We start from the raw sequence: 18857 nt of genomic DNA, 5'->3' as shown, positions 1-18857 counted from the left end.
ATTCGTATACAGTAGACATTAAGGATGTTACTTTTTGTTCGGCTTCGATTTTGAGAAAATTTTTTTGAGAGAAGTCGTAGAGCACATTATACCGAATTTGTGAATACGTGACATGCTTAAATCGAATTAGATATGAATAAGTTACGGTGTATGGAAGTTTATTTCTCGTTGAAGATTTCGGGAATTTGTTATGGGAAAAATCGACTTTTCCTAATATTACGTATTTAGACAAATTAACCCTAACAGCCCCTCATTTTTTCTATCTTCTTTCTCCGGGCCGCACGACCCTTTCTTCTCCCTCTCTCTCTTTTCCCCGACCTCTCTCATTCTCTCTTCCCTCTGCAACCACCGGGAAATGCCATTCCCGGCCGCCACTGTTCCTCCTTCCCCTTCGAATTCCGGCTGCCATCTCACTACACCGGCAACATCTCTACACCGGCCATATCCGAGCTGCACGAACACCATAGATGGAATCTGTGTTTTGGAGGACTCGAATCTGCAGGTTTGAAATGTGGAGAAGACGGAGATTGCTGGGTCGATTTCTATTAGAATCAAATTGGGTAAGGGTTGTGGCAAATTCTGTTTTTTCGTGGTGTTGAATTTTGTTGGTTTCAGGAGCGTGGAGCTGGAATCGGGTTGGACCATGCTGCTGAGTGGGAATGAGAGGCTGCCTGGTGCTGTTGTGCTGCTAGGGAGAGGCTACTTGAGAGGTTGAGAGGAATGTCTCATTCGGAAACCAGGTTAGTCTCTTTGTATGCTCTCTAAATTTTTTTAATTTAGAGCTAATTTCAATGGCAGATTGGCAATTACAATGAACATGTTTAGCAGTTAGCTTAATTGCAATTCTTACTATTATTCTAATCTTGCGTAGTTATATGAATATGAACCAAGTAAGATGAGTGGATTTGCTGGATATCTGCGGCAACTGTCCTGCAGTACAGCCTTCTTTGGTATTTCTTTTTCCTGACTTATTGACCTCCAAATGACCTGAATTTTTGATATATTTTACTTCTGTTAGTTAGTAAAGGATTTTGAAAGTTTCATGGCATTTCGACATAAAGTGAACGTTCTGTGAATTTTCCAAGTTTGGTCTGTAATTGAAAAAGTTTCAGAATTTATAGAAGTTCTCTGATTTTCTGTTGAGATTTGAACTTCTATTTGAATCATTAAGTTCTGGTTTATCACATTTTTTAAATTGATAAACAGATAAGATAGAAGGCTAGCTGTTTCAGGATTTCCAAAACTAGTATAACTAGAACTAAAGTGTGCCACATTTTTGAATGAGTGGCCTAGTCACGGATTGTGAGAGTAGTAGGGATCCTTGTGACTAAATCAATTGCTCGGGGAATCAATGCAGGAGATGTTGAAGCTTTGGGACGCAGGGATCTACACCTGGCAACTTCACCAAGAAGGTAAAGCCAACTTCACCTCTGAATTTTTGAAGCTGTAAATGTTCTAGTTGGATTTCCTTAATTTGATTGTTGTTTGGCAGAACTTGACTGGAAATAGATGTTTATCTGAGGCCAAAGTCAATAAGATTTGTAAAGCTGCTGAGAAGATAGTAGTTAGTGCTCAATTTCTTCTTAATATCTAGATGCAATTGAAATCCATGTTCTGTTCTTGATTGAAAATCTGCAGAAGTATCTTCTAGGAAGATGTTATTTTGTTGTATTACTTTGAAACTCCATTCAAATTTAATCTAATGAAATGCAGTTAAGGAAATACCTTATTGTTTAATCTAATGAAGTATCTTTTTTTGTTTTTTCCTCCTGGTACATTGTTGATATGGGAGTGTCTTCTTTAATTTAAATTAGGTATGTTCATACTTTACAATAGGACAATATTGCAACAGATTCAAGTGCACACCATGATGAAGATGGTATTGATGAAGATGGTGCTGAAGATGTTGCTGATGAAGATGATGCAAACTCTAATGAGGACTTCTATTAGATATATTGTTAGCTTCCTTGCTTAAGAATGATTGTGTTATAAATACCAAATTTTGAATATTTATCTTTTTCTGAACATGTATGAATGATTAACTATGTTTCTTCTAATGCCATTGTTTTTTATGAACATTTAATTGTCTGCTTGTATATTTAATAAAAAAATTATCTTGATTCATCTACCTCTTACAATTAGGTTAATTGACAATTAAATTGAATGGGAGGAAAAACGAATAAATCTCATGGAAAAACATTTCCGACCACTAGATTATAATTTTTTTTCGACAGGAAATATCAATTTTCGAGGAAAATATGACCCTTGTAACTTATTCATTTTCGATGCCAAATAGTCGTCGGAATTAAATATTCTTATCGAAAATAGTTTTTTCCGACCACTACTATTTGTCGGAAATAAGTCCTTGGAAAAAAATGGATTGGCTAGCAACCAATTTTTTCCTACAAGCAATGAATTATTTCCAACAAACATCTTTTGTCGGAAATAATATTTGTCGTCGTTGAGGAGTGAGAATTCCGACCACCGACAAGTTATTTACGACCACGTCTAGTCGTCGAAAATATATCTTTTTCCAAGGGTTGGTCGGAAAAAGACTATTTCCGATGATATTTTTTCCGAGGACCACCGACGGCACCTAGCCGTCGGAAATAGCTTTTTCCAACGGGAAAAGTGGTTTTTCCGACCAAATCGCACCCTTGGAAATGACTATTTTTGTTGTAGTGCGATTAACCTCTCAAGTACTCTAAACATGGTGATTGAGGGCAGCGACAATAACAGATGAGTCACTTCCAATCTCTACCTTCTTCCAGCCCTGGTAAATGGCCATCAGTATCCCTCTGCTTTACAAGCTCCTGCTCTACAAGCTCCTGCTCTACATGCTTCTATTTCAGCAGAACTCATCTGGGGGAAAATCTAGACCATGCTCCTCTGAAATTACCTACCTCATGTCCTCATCACGCACCATTTGACCATTACTCCTACACCACCATTCACCGATCGAGTCACCTTTAAACGCCTCGTTAACAATAATTTTTAGCCTTCCGTACGAGGGGAAATTCCCACGTTGCAGCGATCCTTCTGCCACGATTATTAGTGGCTTTCTCAGGATGCAAACGCTGGTACTCCCCACCTCACAGCACGCATGCATGTGACGAATGAACCACCCTCCCACAACGTTAGATCATATTGTCCATAAAAGCATGAAGCTCCACCTGCTTCTTGTTCAGAGCTTCCATTACGTCAATAATCCACCCCTGCATGGTTGTAGGCTTGTAGGACGTAGGCCTAACACTACAAGAGAAATTAGCAAAAGCGAGGAATTTCATTGTGACAACCTAAAATTCGTCGCAAAAGCTTGGCAAATACGAGGAAATTTCAGTTGTCGCACATGATCCCATCGGCGACAACCAATTTGTCTCATAAAGTAGGAATTTGTAAGAAATTGACAGTTGTCGCCCATATGACATTATGCGACACCCAATTCCTCGCAAAATATCAATTAAGCGACAATTTCTACCAATTGTCGGTTAATGTTTATGTGACAACTTTAACTTCCTCGCAAAAGATTAATTAGGCGACGACTTCTGTGAATTGTCGCTTAATGTTTATGTGATAACTAGATTTCTGTCACTGAATACTGATTTAGCGACCACTTCTGTGAGTTGTCGGTTAATGATTATGTGACAACCTTACCTTCCTCACTGAAAATCAATTTGGTGACAACTTTATTTGGTTGTCGCTTAATATTTATGTGACAATTTGAATTTCCTCTCTGAAAATCAATTTGGCGACAACTTTAATGGGTTGTCGCTTAATGTTTATGAGACAATTTGAATTTCCTCACTGAAAATAAATTAGGCGACAACTTCTACTAGTTGTCGATTAATGTATATGTGACAACTTTAATTTTCTCACAAAATGCCTATAAGGTGACGACTTTTACAGGTTGTCGCTTGATGATTACATGACAACCTGAACGTCCTCGCTGAAAATCAATTAGGCGACAACTTTTACGAGTTGTCGGTTAATGTTAATGTGACAATTTTAATTTTCTCACAAAAGACCAATTAGGCGACGAGCTCAACGGGTTGTTGCTTAATGTTTATGTGACAACTTAAAATTCATCGCTAAAAACCAATTAGGCGACAACTTCTATTAGTGGTCGGTTAATGTTTATGTGACAACTTTAATTTTCTTGCAAACAACCAATTAAGTGAGGACTTGTACATCTTGTTGCTTAATGTTTGTATGATAACTTGAACTTCCTCGTTGAAAACCAATTAGACGACCACATGTACCAGTTGTCGGTTAATGTTTATGTGACAACTTTAATTTTCTCACAAAAAAACAATTAGGCAACGACTTTTACGGGTTGTTGCTTAGTGATTATGTGACAAGTTTAACTTAGGCTCTGAAAACCAATTAGGCGGCGGTTTATACGAATTGTCATTTATTTTTTGTGCAACTACTCGCTTATTGTTTGAATTTTCTTGTCTGAGATGAAATTTTTTAAGGCATATTTGGGTGAGATGAAATCCCTTTGAGGATATGAAACCTGATTTCATATCCCAAAGGTGTTAGATTGATAGATTCCATACAACGGGGTACGTAACTAGGCTGAGGCATCAGTCCTGCAAATGAACTTGGCTGTATCAGTCATACCTGGCCAATAACAATCGAATCTAATTAGTTTTGTTCTTCTTCTTCCAAACAAGCATATACCCTCCAACAGAACCATCATCCAAAACAGAATCGCAACCAAATCGATAAAGAGAGATTCCAATAATTGATCAAAGTTCCATAATTTCAATGAAATTTAATAAAAAAAACCCATGAAATATGAACAACAAAGAACGAACCTTTCAAAGAGAAGAGTGGGCATTTGAGATTGGGGTTGGGGTTCTAAATCTCATTGAGAAGGGTGGGCACATCTGGTAAATTAGCGGACGAGCTTTCGAAGTCCATCAATTGACAGAAAAATTTCTCCGGAGGCTCCGATGATGAAGGGGCCATGAGAGAGGGGGCACTGTTACCAGGATCGCGGTAAAATTTTAATTAAAAATAAATTACATGTACAACTTTTTAATTAATAGCATGTATAACTTTTTGACGTAAATAACCCTTATACATGTACTATGAAAACTACATTAATTTAAAAGGGTAAACAAGTAAAATTAAAAATTAGAGGTGATTAGGAATTAGGATAGAAAATCTTTTAGATATAGAAGAATCTTCTAATTTTATCAGAAATTCGGAATAGTCATTATCTTAAGAAATCTCTTCACAAAAAACAAAAAGAGGATAAACTAAAAAAAAAAAATCTCAGCATCATCGGAGCTGCAGTATTGCAGAATGGAGGTCTGATCAAGAACACCACCGATGAAGGTCTGATAATAATTCGATGCTTCCATAATTCTATGGTTTCCTTTGAAATCTGTTGGGGATTCTTTTCAGCGAATCATGATTCGATGCTTTCATAGATCTAGAATCTAGATCGTCTGATCAAGAACACCGATGAACTGACGAAGTCTTGATCACCAGTCTTGATTCTTGAAGACTTGACCGTGGACTCCGTCGCGACGGTGCAGTACCAAAAATGTGGCACACCTGTTCGGGGACGAGCCACACTTCCTCCACCTGATCTATGGGGTGATCGACAGAGGAGTGGCATTGGCTATGTGATAAACTCTACACCGATCCAAAATATATTGTATGTATTCTTTACTCCTTTATTTTTTCAAAATATTTTTATTGTTGAATGTTTTTTTAAAAGAAATAATATTACAGTTTTATATATGCTTTGATTAAAAATTTTAGAGTACATAATTAACCTCACAATATTTATAAAGGATAAATGCGAGAAGAATTCAACTAGCCGAAAGAGACAAAGGAGTACGCATCGTGGTGGAGCTATGCCTTTCATTCAACATGCTTTGAGGACAGCCAAGGTAAATTTAATGAGTTTCAAGTGAGTTAATTAAAATGTTATCTTGAATAATTGTTAATTTGGGAGATTTTTTTAAATTGCAGGAGGGCAATCCTTTGTCTTTCATAGACAATTGGGCAGCTATGTATCGAGATTCAAATAGCAATTGGGTTAGTGATGCTGCACGTGATAAATATGTAAGTATTGTTATCAATTTTGTTAAAGTCGTATTAGTTTTGGGAAAATAATTACTATTTAAATATATAAGTAAATAACATATTTATTTTTGTTTTTATATTTTATTTTTGTAGGATCGACTGAAAAATAAGAGAGAAGAGCATAAGGAGAAACTAACCTTGGAGGCACCAGAGGGTACTCCACCAGAATCTGTACAAGTTACTGCGCGTGATGAGATTCTAATCATGGCTGAAGAGTGTGGAAGGAAGGGAAAAAGAGTTCGTGGTTTAGGCTCGTTTCCTCGCATGGAGCTTCCAACTGTTACATCTTCAACAGCTGTGAGTTCTGAGATGAACGTAATGCAAGATAAAGTGAAGAAGCTTGAATCAACTGTGGACACTATGCGGTCACAAAATGCACAGCTAATGACAATGTTGAAGAAGTTCATGATGAATAGCCAAGGTTACTTTGCTGATACAGAAAACATTGACATGAATATCGTAGTACCCAACAGTGAAGAAGATGATGTCTTTGGAAGAGATGAAGACAGTGTCCAAAACAATGGAGATAATTCCGAAATAGAGGATTTGGAGGAAGATTTGTGATTCATAGTTATTTTTAGTAATTTTTGGATTAGGATTTAGCTAGTCTAGCTTGGCAAACAATTTTTCTTTTTATTAGCTATTATTATTTTTGGGTAGAATTTTGTAAACTCTATTTGATTTATGATTTAATAAATCTTTTATTATTATTAATAAATTAATTTTTTAAATATTCAAATTATTTTGAAATTTTTAAATAAATAATTATTAAATGAGACAAACAATCCAGCCTCATTTAAAGTCATTTGCAACAAACAATGATTCTTTTGCATATGTTGCAAATCATTATATGCAACATTATATGCGATCTTGCCTATTATTTTTTTCAACAAATATTTAATCTTGCATTTTATATTTTCGTCAACTATGGTAATTTGACATATCTTTATAAAGATATTGGCGACAATCCAGAGTTGTCGTAAAAAGACTAAATTTCTCGCTTAATTAAATATGCGACACATTTGGGTTGTCGCAACCAGTTGTCGCGTAATGTGTTTTACTGATTGTCAAAAGCGATGAAATAACAGGGTTGTCGTTTTTTCAATATGCAACGCAATAAGTTCCTCGACGAAATTATAGGAGACAAATAAGAAGCCTCGCATATAATTTTCTACAACAAATGCATATGTGTCACATATTAATATATGCAACAAAAATGAAACCTCGCAGTTACTTTTTGCAACAAAAAAAAGTCCCGCATATAAATTTTTGATCAAATATATAAGCCTTGCAGACGGAATATGCAACGTAAACGAGGTCTCGTATATTAGAAATTGTAACAAACATAAAGTCTCGCTTATAGCATTCTGTAACGCACTCACTTGTCTCGCAATATGTCATACGCGAGGAACGAATTGCGTCGCTTATTGAAAATGCAACAAACATCCAAGCCCTGCATATGGAATATGTGACGTAAACGAAGTCTCATATATTAAAAATAGCAACAAATATAAAGTCTCGCATATAGTTTTTAGTAACACACTTGTGTGTCTCACAATTTGTTATATGCGATGAACCAAATGCGTCGCATATTGAAAAAGCGACAACCGTGTAATTTCGTCGCTTTTGACAATCAGTAAAACACATAAGACGACAACTGGTTGCGACAACCCAAAGTCGTCGCATTTTTAATTCAGTGAGAAATTTAGACTTTTTACGACAACTTTTGGTTGTCGCCGATGACGTTTTCTCTTGTAGTAAGGAGCTAAACAGCCAAAAACATGCCGTCGTCACTCACACAATTAGTAAACAAATGAATACATGATTCAATCTCACCCCGACAAAAAGCACAATTAGAAAAAAGATTTATTCTGAAAAAAAAAAAAAAAACTATCAAAAAAATATTTTCTTCTATTTTTACATAATCATCAATTCGGCCAAGCATTAATTCCTTCATCCTACATGGCCAGACGGCGACGTTTGCACTTGCCGTTTTCTCTGACCACCACAAAACACACCCAACATTTTCAGTCAGAGTCCTATAAACTCCAGCTTTTCACAAATCACAGCTTCTCCAAACCTTTTGGGAGGCGCTAAAACCCAAAAGCAACCGAAACCCAGATTTCAAATCCCCCAACAATGGAGTCCATAGGTGTTCTCATGCCAATCCCAATGTCCCCCTACTTAGAACAAGAGCTCGAGAAGCGCTTCAACCTCTTGAAGCTCTGGACCGTCCCCCACAAGGCCCAGTTTGACTTATTAATGATCCCATTTGACTTATTAAACATGGATAGATTTTCAACACAGTTCAAACTACCCAGGAGTACTTCATTATGTAGGATAAGCATTCTCTTGAGTGTCTTCATGCAATGGTGCAGAGGACCGAGGAAGAAGAGATTATAGAAGTATCTTCAGTGGAGTGATTGGGATTCTTACTGCCTTGTTCCCTTTAAACCTGGCCTTCGGACACACCAGATTTCAAGCAAGAGTACAAGAAATAGACTCGGTCCTCATTGTTGTTTTTGTCTCTCCAGCCTTTTTGCGAGTGTTGCAGAGTTTTTCTATTTTGGTAATTTATAATGGTTATTTATTTGCAATAGTTGGATATATGAGATCCGATGGTTGTAAATTAAATAACTACAGTAACTTTCTTTTTACCATAAAAATGATCCCAAAAAAAAATTTCAACATTATTTTTGTTTTTTTTTTTAAAAAAATATTGTTATTATTGTTATTGGTGCATATATTCGCTCACTTGGTTTGGACCGTTTGGTTGTATTCTATTAGTTAATTCTTTTATCCTGTAACTGCCACTATTTTACTTGTTACCAACTCCTAGTAATAATCACCATTCACCGGTTCACAACCTTTCTAAGCGTTTACTTTGGGAGAGGTGGGCAAAGCGAAACACAAAGGGTACCAATCCCAAACCCCAAATGGACTCCATTGATGTGCTCACGCTAGTCCCAACATCGATAAGCGCTTATTTAGAACAAGAACTCGATAAGCGCTTCAACGTCCTCAAGCTCTTGACTGTCCCTAACAAAACCCAGTTCATCAAGGACAACTCCAGTTCCATCCGAGCCATCGTCGGCCACGGCGGCGCTGGAGCTGATGCCCAACTCATCGACAGTCTGCCCAACTTGGAGATCATCTCCAGCTTCAGCGTTGGGACGGACAAGATTGATTTGAAGAAATGCAAGGAAAAGGGTATTCGGGTCACCAACACACCCGACGTGTTGACCGATGACGTGGCCGACCTCGCCATCGGGTTGGCGCTGGCGGTCATGCGGAGGCTGTGTGAGAGTGACCGCTATGTCAGGAGTGGGCAGTGGAAGAAGGGTGACTACAAGTTGACCACAAAGGTTGCTTTTTTGTTCTTTCGCTGTTTTATTGGTTGTACGATGTTGGATTTGAGTTCAATTGGATTGTTTGCTTTGCTTATTTGCTGGTTTGGTTGTTCTTATAGGCAACTGTTGAAGTCAACTATTGTCACTGTGCTGTGTTAGTTGGGTTTATTGGAATTCCCGGTTCATGATTGTGGTAAAACGTTGACTAATTGTTAACATAGAAAGGACAATTATGAGAAATCAGTAGTCAGGGGCAAGAACAGTGCTTGTGCAAATTAGTAGTCGGTCAAGGTTGCTCACTGAAGATGTCTATGTTGCTATTAACAATATGTGTGTTATTAGGCTTTTCATTTTCTTCCATGAACTTTTATTGTTCTGATGTAAGGATTGCATCAACCCAGCAAGATATATTAAGGGTAGTTGGTGTTGGTTAATATAGTGATGTATAATGTACATTTGGTTTGTGAACAAATATTACTTTGGAGTGGATTGTGCATTGTTCTGTATAGTGTATGAAATAGAGAATGCAAATTAAATTTCATGTTACCCAAATTCTTGAAATTACATGGTAGAGTTGGTGCTTGTTTCTCTGTTTTCTTTGCAAAGGTGATCGATATTGGTTGAACCTGGCATTTCTCTAATTATTCTACTCTTCTGTGTGTTGCTTTGTGTTTTTGCTACTTCTGTGGAGTTTTTAGTGCTCAATCGTTTGTGTGATTGCTTCTGCATTTCTACCTTTCATGTAGAAAAATGCTGCACAGTTGGATTTAGGACCTTTGGAGCTTTTCTTTTAGCTGCTTTTGGCTATATAGCCATGTCAAGCAGATGGAACCATAAGATGGGAAGTCTTTGAGATTACCATTTCTGGATGCCCAAGGTGTTATTAGGGTATTTTGGTTGTAATATATTTCTGATGGATATTAGTGTCATATATTGATAGTTTGCCTTTGATTATGCCGCCAAGTTGTATATTTGCTGGAAGAACTTTTTAAATTGGACATAGTAGTAGCTTTCATATGAAATGTCAAGAACTTTTTTGCTTTACCTTTTTGTCTTCCTGGTATAGATTGTTTCCCCTTTTGTAATATTTTTGTTTTCATTTCAGTTCACTGGAAAAACAGTTGGTATCATCGGTTTGGGAAGAATCGGCAAAGCAGTTGCCAAGAGAGCTGAGGCTTTTAGCTGCCCCATTGCCTACTTCTCCAGAACAGAAAAACCAGAATTGAAGTACAAGTATTATCCTACTGTTGTAGAATTGGCCTCCAACTGTGATGTTCTAGTTGTTGCGTGCCCACTCACTGAAGAAACCTGCGACATTATCAATCGTGAAGTCATTGATGCATTGGGGCCAAAGGGTGTTCTCATTAACATTGGGAGGGGTCATCATGTTGATGAGCCTGAGTTAGTATCTGCACTGCTAGAAGGCCGATTAGGTGGAGCCGGCCTTGATGTGTATCAAAATGAACCAGAAGTACCGGAGCAGCTGTTTGGTCTTGAAAATGTGGTGCTCTTGCCTCATGCAGGAAGTGGTACTACTGAAACTCGCAATGCAATGGCTGACCTTGTTATTGGGAATCTTGAGGCTCACTTCTTGAACAAACCATTGCTGACCCCTGTGGTTTAACAGTATACAAAGTCCATTGGAGGCATCATCTTGATCTGGCACTACCGCACTACTGTCTTCTTCAATAACTAGGATCATTGTTTCTGGAATGGCAAACTCATGTTGAAACAGCTGATTGATACCTGTCCACTATTGAAATTATATCATGGCATTTAAAAATATATATTTGGCTTCTTGGTTTAGTGATTGGTTGCATTGCACTCACTTATCCATCTATTTCAAAGCAAACTAACTTATAATTTGATGAGCAAAGGATTGATTTTGGATAAATATACGAAGATTGCTGCTGTAAATGGAATTAGTTGCGGAACAAGAACAGAGAAAACACAGGAATAAGACCAAAATGCTTTTCATGTTTTTATTTTTATTTTGTGTATGAAATCATATACAAGAAAAAAGTGGATTAGTCTGGCTTCGGCTGGGATACCCTGCATATGGTATGTGTGTGTCGCTAACTTCCTAACGCTGACCCCCTCCCCCAACACCACACAAAATCGAAAAAAAAAAAAAAGGTCGATTAATTGCTGAATAAATGTGACCCTAGAAAAACATTTCTTAAGTTAAAGAAAGCCAACAATAAGAATTAAGGAAAACAAATGCGGAAATTATACATAATGCTATGTGTTCTCTGAGATTTCCAATTAGAAATGCTAATGTTAAATTTCTGGGTCACAAGAGGAACTCGATCTAAAGCTAACGTATAGCCCTCGCAAGCGATTTTGCCAAAAAGACCGATAATTAACAATTAACACCATCTTATCCCACATCACAACTTGTTTTTTTAACTGCATATGCATCTTTGGAGTTGTAGACGTAACTAATTGTCAAACCTGAAGCATCATTGGTTATTTATATACACAAAATCTAACTTTGATGTTAGTCTATTTCTACATTAACTATGACTTGACGGTATGGAATGTGTCACATTTTAGGTAAATCAAGAAATACAGCATTCTAAAAAGTCTACGTAAAATTAGGAAAGACCATTACTAGTAAGAATTTGAAAAACCAAACCTTCTCAGTAGTCAAATCTTGAAGATTCATTTGCATGTAAATAAATTGTGTTATGTCTAAGATTCAAGCTCCTAATCAAAATAATACAAGGTTTGTAGTTTTGTAGCAAGCTAATTTTGATCTGGTCTAGCGTCTATGTCTACACTAACTATGACTTGACCATATGGAATATGTCACATTCTAGGTAAATTAAAAAATACAGCATTCTAAAAAGTCTCTGGAATTAGGAAAGACCAAATTACTAACAGGAATTTGAAAAACCAAACTTTCTTAGTAGTCAAATCTTGAAGATTCGTTTGCACGGAAATAAGTTGTGTTATCTTGAAGATTCAAGCTCCTAATCAAAATGATACAAGGTTTGTAGTTTCATAGTCAATTGCTACAATACTCCAAGAGCTGAAATTTATGATTGTCATTTTTCTTTTGACTAATTATGAGCTATTGGTGTACATACTAGCGCATACTTCGGACTGTCACAAGGTTTCATACCACTACCAGACCTCGTAGGACCACCCAAGTGTCAGGTTCAGTGCCTGGATCAGTACCCAGCCGGGTGGTGGTCACAATGGGCGGCACCTTGGGTGACTCCGAGCAACGCTCAGCCTGGCAGGACTCCCCAAAGTATGCATTAGAACTGCTATCAGAACCTATCAACAGGGGAACTGCATCCCACATCGAAAATATGGAAAAACCCTTTCCTTGCTAAGAGTACGTATATAAACAAATCTCAACCATCTTCACAAGGGTAATAACTTCTGATCCCATACTGTTACTTTGCCAAATTATATACATAGAGCTTACTTAAGCATCAGAGAGGCATAGACCAGCAAGCTCGGTCTGTACCTCTGATATTATGTATTTTCTTGAACAGGGTCCCAGAGTTACCTTCTATCTGGCAGCGGGTACAACATTCTGCCAGGCTACACCAGAGAAACCAACAAAAACAATTTGTTGTTGTTGTGTTTTTTTTTTTTTTTTTTTTTTTTGCGGGAATTGTGACCATCTAAGTTCAATTTTCACTAATACCAAAACGGCCAATCCAAGAGGAGGTTGTGGAGTTTTATTGGTAAAACGATTGTTGAAATGAGTTGTAAATACCATACATCCGCCAAATGAATCGAGCATTGACTAATGTGTTGCACAAATAGTGAGGCCTTTTGTGTGACCAAAATTTGAATTATTTTCTACGTGATTGTTTCTGTGTGAGAATACGGGACCTAAAGTAAGAAGCATGATGGAGAGAGAGATTGACACAAGCATGTATAGTGGTTCACCTTGCCCTTGAGGCAAGGCTACGTCCTCTTAGAGATTCTACTAAGAGTGAGGCCAAGTAGCCTTTGTAGTGATACAAGTATGGGGGATCATGGATCCATCCTCTTCTAAGAAGGGGAGGACTTCCTTTTATAGTTAAAGGAAGTCCCATTCTATTCTATATTTCTGATGTGGGACATAATACACATATTTACTTCTCTTGAAGCCTCTTGGAGATCATGGGAGGGTGACCTCCCTACGAGGTACCGGCCGACCTCCACCATAGCGAGGTAGCTCGGGTGTCGGACTACCGGATGCATGTCGTAGATGAGACTAACCATGTCGCGGGGCCCACCTATGATGTCGTTGCCTATGCTTGGCGGTATGTAATATAAGTGATATCAACAAGTCCCCCAAGTCCCTGAGTAAGAGGCGCTTCTTAGTTGGGGAGTTTAAATATGATGCCGCCAAGTATGAGTGACGACCCTGTTGAACGCCATACCCATACTAGTCCCCCAACTCCGTAAGCAAGAAGGGACTGTTAGGGTCTTGTGAAGTTTCCATGGTAGGTTGGTGCCACGGGGCCCATCATCGAGCTAATACCTGCAAATAAGATAAGAGTGTACAAAGAGCATATTGATTGCGCTAGGGCAATCTAGGTGACATTTGAGTCAAATGCATCAAGGTGCATGAATGTTTATATGAGCACTATGCCAAAAAAGCTATCAGACGACAGAAGGCTGATTTTCTGTCGTCTGATTTTTTCAGACAACAAATAAATTAAATGTGTTGTCTGAATACACAAAGAAACCATACTTTTTTCATTTGGAAGATATGGTCAGATTCAGACGACAGATAAATGTCGTTTGAAAAGATTGAAATTTTCTATATTGAACCCTAGCAGAAATTTCAGATTTCCCTCCAACAAATTTTAGGCTTTTCCCTCTCAAATGCCCAAACCATATAGCTGAATAGTGAATGGAGTGATATTCAAACAACACAGCTATGAAATTATGTTGTCTGAATAAGGTAAGTTAAATTTTTTTTTTCTTTTCTTTTTGGCTTAGTTGCGAAAGACTTGCATGTTCAAACATCATGTAACATGTGCATATGCTTTTCAAAATTTGTGGGCCTGTGAGCAATTGGGTTATTTGAATTTGAGTTGATATATGTGTTTTGTTGGTGGCAGGTTTATGGGAGTGGGGGCTTGGCCCCTTGGCATTACTTTCATAGGTTGTATCGCCACAAGTTTTAAACTGTTTAGTCTTTGAGGCATTTAACTTTGGCTAAAGTCTTTGAGGCATTTCCTTATCAATTGATTCGATTTTGATTCGTTCGATTCTTTTTATGAACAAAAATTTGATTTCAGATCTGGATTTTATAGGAGGTTAGATGTAACTAAGTACGGAGGTTGGATGCTCCACTCTGTCTGCCTTCAGAAGGCAACTTTATTTATTTCCCACATATATGGGTTCAATTTCAGAGTAAGTAGTAGCTTTGATTTTTGTCAATCTTCTTTTGTGATGTCTATTGAGTTGTATGTTACAATTCTCTTTCTTGGGTTTTGGCTTGATCAGGAACTGATATAACTCGCTCTCTAACTCTTCTTTTACTTTTCATTTTTCTATTTTATGATGCATATTTAGTATGATGCAATATTGTTCGTGGTGTTCAGTTTTGATTTGGCTTCGAAGAGATTCTAAACCCATGAGCTCCTATGGCTTTCTGACTCTCAAGTATTCTCATGGGTAAACTACATCACTTATTTACACACTCTCTTTCTAATTTTCTTAGTCTCTTCCACCTTCCAATGACTTGAACCTCCTAAAAGCTCTGTTTTCAGGCTTCCAATGAGAAGAATATGCTTGGAGGATCTTTATAAATGACAAAGCAGCTGAGGATAAGGCAGAGGATAAATAAACATGCACGTAGGTTTTTCCTAGACATCACACATATACTTTTCTGCCTTTTAATTCACTGTTTGGTTTGCAATCAATTTCTTATACATGTGATGCTTTTGCATAATATTCTAGTTGTTTCAACGAATTACTCAAGGGTTACCTTGAAGAGACTTGCAGAGCTGCTGTGTCTAAGTATCCATGTTTATAATTTGTATTTATTCCTATAGTAGATACCATTATTATTTTTGCATGTCATGCATTACAAGTGATTGTGTTTGCCTAAGTTCCCCTACCTTGCTCCACATATATTTATTCATTGGTTCTTTATTTTTTCCCATTATTTGTAAGTTTCCACGAGTGTTGGTTTCTGTTTTGTGATTGGTTTTTGTATTTCCTTTGTTGAGAGTACCTGTTGCATGCTGCCCTGTTGTTCAATTACAGTTTTTGGCATGCACTTGGAATATGCTATTGTATTAATTGCTCCAGCTGATAATTGAGTTTCTTGGTTTACTAATTTGTTTAGTTTGTTATTTGATGGTGTCCATATGATAATGGCCTTAAGTTATATCTTGGTTCGAGCACATAACTTAGCTGTATCAATTTCTTGTTAAATCTACATATCATTTATAAACTGGAATTTATTATGTGTAGGATTTTTGCTTATGAAAACTCTAGCTGGAGAACAAGAGGATGATGGACAGCTCTACTAAAGAAATAGAGGACAAGCCTTCTAAGGGCAAGAGAAGAAAGGCTTTGAGGTTAAGAAAAGTGCTGAGCAAGGGCAGATCGTAAGTTTTTCTTGTAGTATATGCTAGTTGCTATTCTGCTTTATTTACATGCATGCAAGAGAAATTTAGTGATAGATTATTAGACCGGGGTAGATAAGACTGCATAGTATAAGGGTTAAATAAGGGGACATGCATTACTTGATTCTTTTCATTATAAACACACCAAGTTGCTCGTTTTGGCTAAGGATTTGCAAACTTTTCATTATAGAAATCTCTATTCTTGCATTAATGCCCCCTCTTTTTATTTATTATTATTATTTTTTCAAATTCTATCTTTGCTCTATTATGTTTTGGCTGATCCAGTAGCCAAATCCAATTAAGTTACTCCAAATGGAGTACTCAAAGAGACTAAACATAAATCTGAACATGTAGCTACCTACAGCAGCACATATTTTCTTATGCCTAGTTGAGTTGTTAAATTCAGGTGATAGTAAAAATTTGCCTTCATACCAGTTATATTTGCTTAGTCATCATGAGCTAAATATGGAATTAACTTAATTAGAGTTTCTATGTGGTGTGCAAAAAAGCAATATATTTATAGAATTATGCTAGTAATGTCATGTATGTTTGGTGCCAATGACAATGTTGTATGCCTTTTACCGTCACATTTATGATCTGTCTTTTGGTAAATGACTTCAGTTTAAGCATGCCTCTTTTTTGGTTTTTTTTTTTTTCATTTATATTTTCTGAGCTGTGTAACTGAATTGTAGATGTAACTGTATTTGACAATGTTACTGAATTGCAGATGGTTTCAATTTTGGCCGCTAGATATATAACAAAAACCTTATAGCAGCTCCATTGAGTACTCTAGTTTATCTTTGTTAATTTCATATAATTGTTTTCAATATATTCTATATATGCAGATTCTTCAAACTCTCAAGCGAGCAATTGGTGTTTGAGTCTGAAATTGGTACGAACCCATCCTTTCATACTCTTTTCTACCAATTTATTCTATTTGGTCATATATACCACCGCCAGCTGAATTAATTTAATTTTGTTTAATCATGCCACCAATTCATGAAAAGGCTTAAATATATTGTTTGTCTTCGTTTTGCTTTCAAGCTTCTGGACATGCCTTTTGTCATTTAGTTTTCAAAATGCAAAGCTACAACGCACCAATTCATAAAGTCAGGATGTCGATCATAATATGATGAAAGGTGCCAGTAATATGGATGCATGAGATACACCTTCTAGTTATACAGAACACCCAATTAACCATATTTGAAGCATCAAAGTTGGAGTGCCTTAAGTAGGTCTCTCTGGCATTCCTTTCATCATTAATTGTGTCTGCTATATATGATGTTGGATATACCCTGCATGAGTTTATGATTTGGAGCAAGTCCATATTTAGTACTTGAGATTGTACCTGATATGATTTCGGTTCTTGATATGGAAAAGTTTAAACATTTTGAATCCATTGAATTTTTGTAATCAAATTCTTTTAACTTTCCTTCATATATAGAGCTTACTGGTGTTTTAGCTTAGAGTTTGAAACTTCCCCCCTTCAGATATATCTTTCAATCTGAATGGTATCGATGGTTTTGTTGGTTAGGGTGATATAAGAAGATCATAAGCCAAAAAGCGTACCAGTTCTGCCATGGATATGAACCCCAATTGATGTCAATGCCTTGGAAAAAAACCCCTCTCTATTCTGCCTTGACTTGACCCCAGGTAACAAACTGAACATGTGGTTTTTTGGTTTTTTTTTCCGTGAAATTTTTGCAGGTATATAGTTTCATTTCAACTTACTGTCTCCTTTATTTCTGCATCATTACATTGAAGGCATTTGCCGACAAATATTTCTGTGCAACCACATCCTATTGAATTGAAGCATAAACGTAATTGTATTTGTCTTCCTCCTGATTCTAACCTCATTAGTGATGTCAAGAATAAGTCTCAAACAAACTTTGTTTTCGAAGATAATCAAAGGGGTTAATTATTCTTCTTCATTTTTTGTTGTTGTTGTTGCTGTTGTTTTCCATATATAAGTGTTCATTCATTGTCTTTATGTGAATATCCCTTTGGTTTTGATGTCCCATTGCAGCTGTATCTTCAAAGTTGTTCTTATTTTAAGGATTTACTCTTCTTGCAGGTTGGTCTGAAAGACCTCAAAACAAAACCAAAAAAAAAAAAAAAACAAGAGAAGAGAACAGGGGAAGAAGGGGAAGAAGAAGAAATTCAGAAGAAGAAACAAAAGTGGAGAAATGAAGAAACTAAAGAAAAGAAGAAGAAGAAGAAGAGAGAGATTATTGAACTGATGTTTACTAAGTTTAGCTCCATTATGGATGTATGTATAGCTGTAGTAACAGATTAATCAAATATTGGTATTTTTATGAATGGATTCCATATTTGATGAATGCATTGGGTGGTTTCCAGATTTACATAATTGTGGCACAATGAGAATACAAATATGTCATCTGAATTAGAAAGCAACAACAAAATGAAATCCAAATATGTTGTTGGACATATCTAAGAACAACAAAAACAAGAAAAAATATGTTGTTACTTGTGCACTCAAACAACAGAAAATTGTCATCTGAAATAAAAAGCAACAACAAAATGAAATCCAAATATGTTGTTGGACATATCTAAGAACAACAGAAACAAGAAAAAATATGTTGTTACTTGTGCACTCAAACAACAGAAAATTGTCATCTGAAATAAAAAGCAACAACAAAATGAAATCCAAATATGTTGTTGGACATATCTAAGAACAACAGAAACTAGAAAAAATATGTCGTTACTTGTGCACTGAAACAACAGATAAATGTTATTGTAGGCTACTAAAGACGATAGATAAATGTAATTTGAACTAAATGCTAAT

The 18857-nt window shown here is 36.6% G+C and overlaps 1 protein-coding gene and 3 long non-coding RNA genes across 4 annotated transcripts; all 4 read left to right on the top strand.

The window, feature by feature from the left end:
- The first annotated feature begins 283 nt into the window (after positions 1–283).
- LOC133739836 (uncharacterized) lies at positions 284–2006 on the top strand. The gene is made up of 5 exons (XR_009860847.1): positions 284–740; positions 872–950; positions 1358–1412; positions 1493–1564; positions 1853–2006. It is a non-coding gene; the product is annotated as an uncharacterized LOC133739836 (long non-coding RNA).
- A 6951-nt stretch (positions 2007–8957) lies between these two features.
- LOC133725233 (glyoxylate/hydroxypyruvate reductase A HPR2-like) lies at positions 8958–11261 on the top strand. The gene is made up of 2 exons (XM_062152397.1): positions 8958–9470; positions 10561–11261. Exons 1-2 carry the CDS (start codon positions 9042–9044, stop codon positions 11077–11079), a joined length of 948 nt encoding a protein of 315 aa, XP_062008381.1. The 5' UTR covers positions 8958–9041; the 3' UTR covers positions 11080–11261.
- Positions 11262–14512: 3251 nt separating this feature from the next.
- Positions 14513–15255, top strand: LOC133707667 (uncharacterized). The gene is made up of 3 exons (XR_009845252.1): positions 14513–14828; positions 15020–15092; positions 15176–15255. It is a non-coding gene; the product is annotated as an uncharacterized LOC133707667 (long non-coding RNA).
- Positions 15256–17258: 2003 nt separating this feature from the next.
- On the top strand, positions 17259–18173 carry LOC133718301 (uncharacterized). The gene is made up of 2 exons (XR_009850230.1): positions 17259–17704; positions 18126–18173. It is a non-coding gene; the product is annotated as an uncharacterized LOC133718301 (long non-coding RNA).
- Positions 18174–18857: the final 684 nt, after the last annotated feature.

Source organism: Rosa rugosa, chromosome 1 (genome assembly GCF_958449725.1).
Source record: "Rosa rugosa chromosome 1, drRosRugo1.1, whole genome shotgun sequence".
Taxonomy (NCBI): Eukaryota; Viridiplantae; Streptophyta; class Magnoliopsida; order Rosales; family Rosaceae; genus Rosa; species Rosa rugosa.
The sequence above is the reverse complement of the archived record's forward strand: the minus strand, read 5'-3'. Positions and strand labels throughout refer to the sequence as shown.